General features: G+C 39.1%; 1 protein-coding gene across 1 annotated transcript; it reads right to left on the bottom strand.

Annotated features, from left to right (window-relative positions):
- Nucleotides 1-989: 989 nt before the first annotated feature.
- On the bottom strand, nucleotides 990-4,374 carry LOC132129513 (neurogenic differentiation factor 4-like). The gene is made up of 2 exons (XM_059541143.1): nucleotides 4,148-4,374; nucleotides 990-2,813 (listed from the first exon to the last, which is right to left on the bottom strand). The coding sequence occupies exon 2, from the start codon at nucleotides 2,805-2,807 to the stop codon at nucleotides 1,764-1,766; it is 1,044 nt and encodes a 347-aa protein (XP_059397126.1). The 5' UTR covers nucleotides 2,808-2,813; nucleotides 4,148-4,374; the 3' UTR covers nucleotides 990-1,763.
- Between the last annotated feature and the right edge of the window lie 516 nt (nucleotides 4,375-4,890).

The following is a 4,890-nucleotide window of genomic DNA, read 5'->3' on the forward strand; positions in this document are numbered from 1 at the left end:
GGCCCCAGCTGTCCATCGGCCCCCCGCAGTTCTCCCAGCTGTCGCGGCTCTCTGAACGAACAGCCTCACAACAATGCAGGTCAGAGGTCAAGAGAAAGAACACACTGCACTTACAATAGACCAGTGGTGCCCGCTAAAACAATCGCTCCCTTTTTCTCCTTCACTTCTCTCGCCTTGCCAGGGCTGGAAAAGACAACCTTTAGAGTGGTGGATGAGGCGGGGTCCACTTCAGGCAAAACACCCTCTGAGGCACCCATTCTCATCTTAGTGCCGCTTCCAACAATAAACACACGTTCACACACAGGTTCTCTGGCTTGTCACCCCATCGTCCCTCTGTTAGTCCATTTGGAGAGGCATCGCATTGTCCGGTATGAGCACAGAGCTAAAGTCAACGATCGCCCTGTACTTCAATGATTTAAAGGTTTGTGGAAAAATGCAATGAATGTCTGCAAACATTTTCACCCTCTTTTTTCTCCCTATACATCATTAACCCCCTTTTTGTGTGCTTGTTTTGTTTTGTTGATTTCCCCAACCATTTTGACAATGAAAAGGCTGGGAAAATGCAAGTGAGAATGAAAGGGGATCCCATGACACAGTCACCTGTTCCACAGCTATGTGTTCCCATGGCTCCACATGCTCCAATGAATCCCATGCCCATCATAAGACTAATATTAATCAGTAAAATGGCTATTATACATATGATTCTATATGATTATTATATCTATGATCACCTTACAAATTAAGTGATTTGGTCATACATTAGAGAATATTCAGCATGACTATGAAATAAAGATCAAGCATAATGGTGAAACTTTTGATTATCAAGACAAAATTGCATTATTATCTAATACAATGTATTTTTTTATTTCTGGTTTCATTGTTAAAATTATTATTCTAGCTGGTAAAATGTTTCATTATGTTTTCAGTTTACATTATAGAATCTCTAAACAATGATAAACAATGATAAAAATGCAAAATGAAGAAACAAATGTGTCATATTATATAAGAATATTTATTTTATTAAGTGCGAAACAGGTAAATATATACAAATGCTTCAGCAAAATGACAAATATTGTGGAGAATGACAAAAATACATTTTACTGAATTAATTCCAATAAATAAATTAGATACTTTATGATAATTGGTAGCAGTGACTGGCAGTGTACCAAAAAAACAAAAAACAAAAACAGTGCTGAGAAATTTTTCAAAACATACAATTGTCATCAAAATAAATATTAAATACAGTCATAAATAAATGCATTTGTTATGGCAAATGTAGTGTACTAAATTTGTCCTTTTCTTTTATTCTTCCTATTATAATTTTTTTCTTGTGTTCTGTTTAGTGGGAAATCGGCATCTGGTTGAACAGTGCCAAAGATAGTAAAAACCTTCCAGTTTGTCTATGTATCAGTAGAGATGCACTTTAATGGCAAGTGTACCAAAGTCATCATCCAATTTGAGCTGGAGAACATCAAGTTTATACAGAATACAACCCCCAAACAATTGAAAATAACATTTAAAGAAGTAACAAATTCAGTCATGACAAAAACAAGAATAAATTAATGAAAAATATACATCTCTTTCTCAGTACTTCAGGTGCCACAAGTAGGTTGCGTTTCAGATACTCTCTCACTGACTGCTCTGGTCTCTTAAGGGATCAGACAGGGTACATGCAAAGGGCCTCCTTAAATTTGCTGCGCCCCTGGAAGCACACTGAGGAGCAGGAGGCAGAATTGCTGAGAGTCTGTGGAGGTGATATCTGTTTATTCACTGTAAATGCTGCTCATCTGTGATGTCACAATGTGCGAAGGGGTAAACGGCTCAAAAGCCATGTCTAAAGGAAGCTCAAAACGGGTGCCTGGGAACAGCGGGTGACCCTGAGGAGCTGGAAGACCAGCTAAAGAGGAAGGTGGGTAAGGGTGTGAGGAGATGTAATGGGTGGCATGGGTCGGGTGGGGGTTAAAGTTCCTCTCAGCCTCATGTGGTGACGGCTCCCGCTTGAGGGCGAAGTTGCCGCTGATGCTGAGCGGTGGAGTAAGAGGGCCATCATAAGGTGGCGTGCCGCTGCTACACTCGTTGGGTGAGGAGTTCTCATAGTTAGCCCCCTTGAAGCCCTTCAGATGAAGCAAGTGTGTGGCCTCCAATGAGCCGTAGGGCGGACTGGGAAGTCCCGGTGTGGGATAGGTAATGGGGTGACCCTGAGGACCACCAACTCCTGGAACCCCGCACTTTTCATCCAGGTTGTTGATCAGCATGGATGAGGGTTCAAGTTGGAGGCAGCCAGCCACGAGGTTGCTGGTAGGTTGTGAAAGCCCCTTGCATAGCATCTCCACAAAACCAAGGCTCTCTGTTGACTGGCCACTCTCCAAAACCTCCGACAGCGCCCAGATGTAGTTGCGGGCCAGCCGCAGGGTCTCAATTTTGGAGAGCTTCTGGGTCTTCGAGTAACAAGGCATTACGCGCCGCAAGCTGTCTAATGCATCGTTCAGCCCATGCATGCGAGAGCGTTCCCTTGCATTGGCCTTGACTCGTCTGGCATGGAAACGCTCTTGTCTGGCTTTGGTCATTTTCTTCTTTTTAGGACCTCTTCGCTTGGGTGCCTTTTCACCGTCGAGACCCACCTCTTCCTCTTCCTCCTCTTCCTCCATATCCTCACTCCCAATCTCTACAGGTCTCCTGTGTAGCGGATAGTGACTAATCTCAGGTGTCCGGTCACCATCCGGTGAGCTGAGGTCTTCCTCCATCCATCCAAGGGAGTTGACTAGCTCAGTCACATCCCCTGGTTTTCCATAAGGTTTGGTCATCATTGTGATCTGAGGGCATATGATAAAGATTTGTGAGTACATTCAAATCAAAATTAAGCCTTATTTACAACTCTATTGGTTTAGATATTCAGAGCATGACTGAATTGTGCACCTCACACTAGTTAAGACCCTCATAATGGAGAGAATTGACAGACAGCAAGATTATTTTGATGATTATTATATAGCTTACAGCTCTATAATTCCATTTCTTCCCTCAGTTTTAATGCTCCATCTAATGGCAAAGACTTTCTGTATGAACCCTTTGATTTCCGCAGTCATTTTGGAGATGCTGTCCAATCTGGGACACTACTGGATTTAGTCCACAGATAAAGCACTCGGATTTAATTTGAGGGAAGCCTGTAAACCGGAATCAACAAACACAGGACCAAGCCACACTAATACTAGAACAGTGTTGAATTTGATTTGTTTGAAAGACATCTGCATTGTCTCTAAATATGAGTTTTTGTCACAGAGATTTGTCGGCGTCCTAACAGGTATTCTTGCGCTGATTAATAGCCTATTCTATTTGTTTTCTTTTAAAACTAGAGCGCGTTTTTTAGCAAAATGTTGAGATTCTAAGTAAAGTTACATTCAACTGTGCCGTTCACAAACATTCGTGGTATTCATGCATTGGTGCATGTTTGATATTCCTTTATAAGTAGCCTACAACACAAAAGTTTGTACTAGCCTAATGAATAGAACAAACTTGGCACACATTTCGACTGAATTTATTTATGTGATGATGATGATGATAATAATAGCAATAATAATAATAATAATAATAACAATAATAATAACGTCTAAATTAAATTGTTTCCTGAAAATAAAATAAAATGGTATCTAAAAATCTAGATGGAATCTAAAATTTTCTTCTAAAATGTTTTATATATATATATATATATTTTTTTTTTTTTTTTCACAGGCTCCTATGTTTGCGCTCAGTTATTTTACTTAATGGGACAGAAAATAAACTATTTATTGCCATTAAAGTGAAATTACTGAAACTACCCATAGGAGCCTGATGAAAATGCTCACTTTAGAAGAAAATTTCAAACGTCACTTAGAGGCTTTTGCATCTGAACTCTACATATATACACACAGATTACCTTTTCATTCAGATATTTAAAAAAACAATTAATATATATATATATATATATATATATATATATATATATATATATATATATATATATTTTTTTTTTTTTTTTTTTTTTTTTTTTTTTTTTTTATCTGAATCTTGTAATAAATCCTGAAATAATAATCTATTCGATTAATACATGGATTAGCCTACTACAATATCTTTAAAAAGTAACTTTAGTAATTTATTAAAAACAACAACGTACCTTAATGTAGCACCTGGCGTCGCTTCAATAAAAGTTTTAAAAACGTGGTCATAAACCGTGAACGCACTGTTAAAATGTTTAAAAGAATTGGTGTAAAAACAGAAGAACAAAGTTCCAGACTCCCCGCTGATGGTTTGTGTGTGTCAACAGTCCGTCTGCGCCAGTGCAGGTCCGTTAGCTCTCCATTAGTGCGTCAGAGCGTGTCGTTTGCCTAACTGAGGCGCATTGACTCCCGGCTTTGACTTTCTAGAGATGCTCACAAGCTCCGCCCACAAGCCCCCTACCCCCTCCAGCTGATCCGAACGCGCGTGGCGCGCTCGTGGCCAAAAGTTTCACGACTTAAGTGTGTGAATTTATCCCCGAGCTTTGTCTGAGTGTTCGCAGTTCTGTGAAGGGCACGTTGCGGCTTCCCTTATACATTATCCTTATAAACCTTGTAAGGTGAGAGGCTTTGCAATGCATTTGTTTTTTGCTGGAGAGAAGAAGATTGCAAATGTCAACAGTATTTAGGTCAATGACCCAAATATTTTAATCTATTACGTTATTCAAAGTGCAATTCAATGTAGAACACGTATTTCAATTGTTATTTTATACTGTAGGGTTATAAAATACATGTCTGGAGGAAGTTTCATTAAAAGGCTTTACATTTTTGAAGCAAGAAATGTTGGCATAATATTTTATTATTATTTAAGAAAAAAAATTGTTTTGTGTTCAGTCATGGTTTATACTAATTAAGTAATCAA

The sequence above is a fragment of the Carassius carassius genome, chromosome 46 (genome assembly GCF_963082965.1).
Source record: "Carassius carassius chromosome 46, fCarCar2.1, whole genome shotgun sequence".
Lineage (NCBI taxonomy): Eukaryota > Metazoa > Chordata > Actinopteri > Cypriniformes > Cyprinidae > Carassius > Carassius carassius.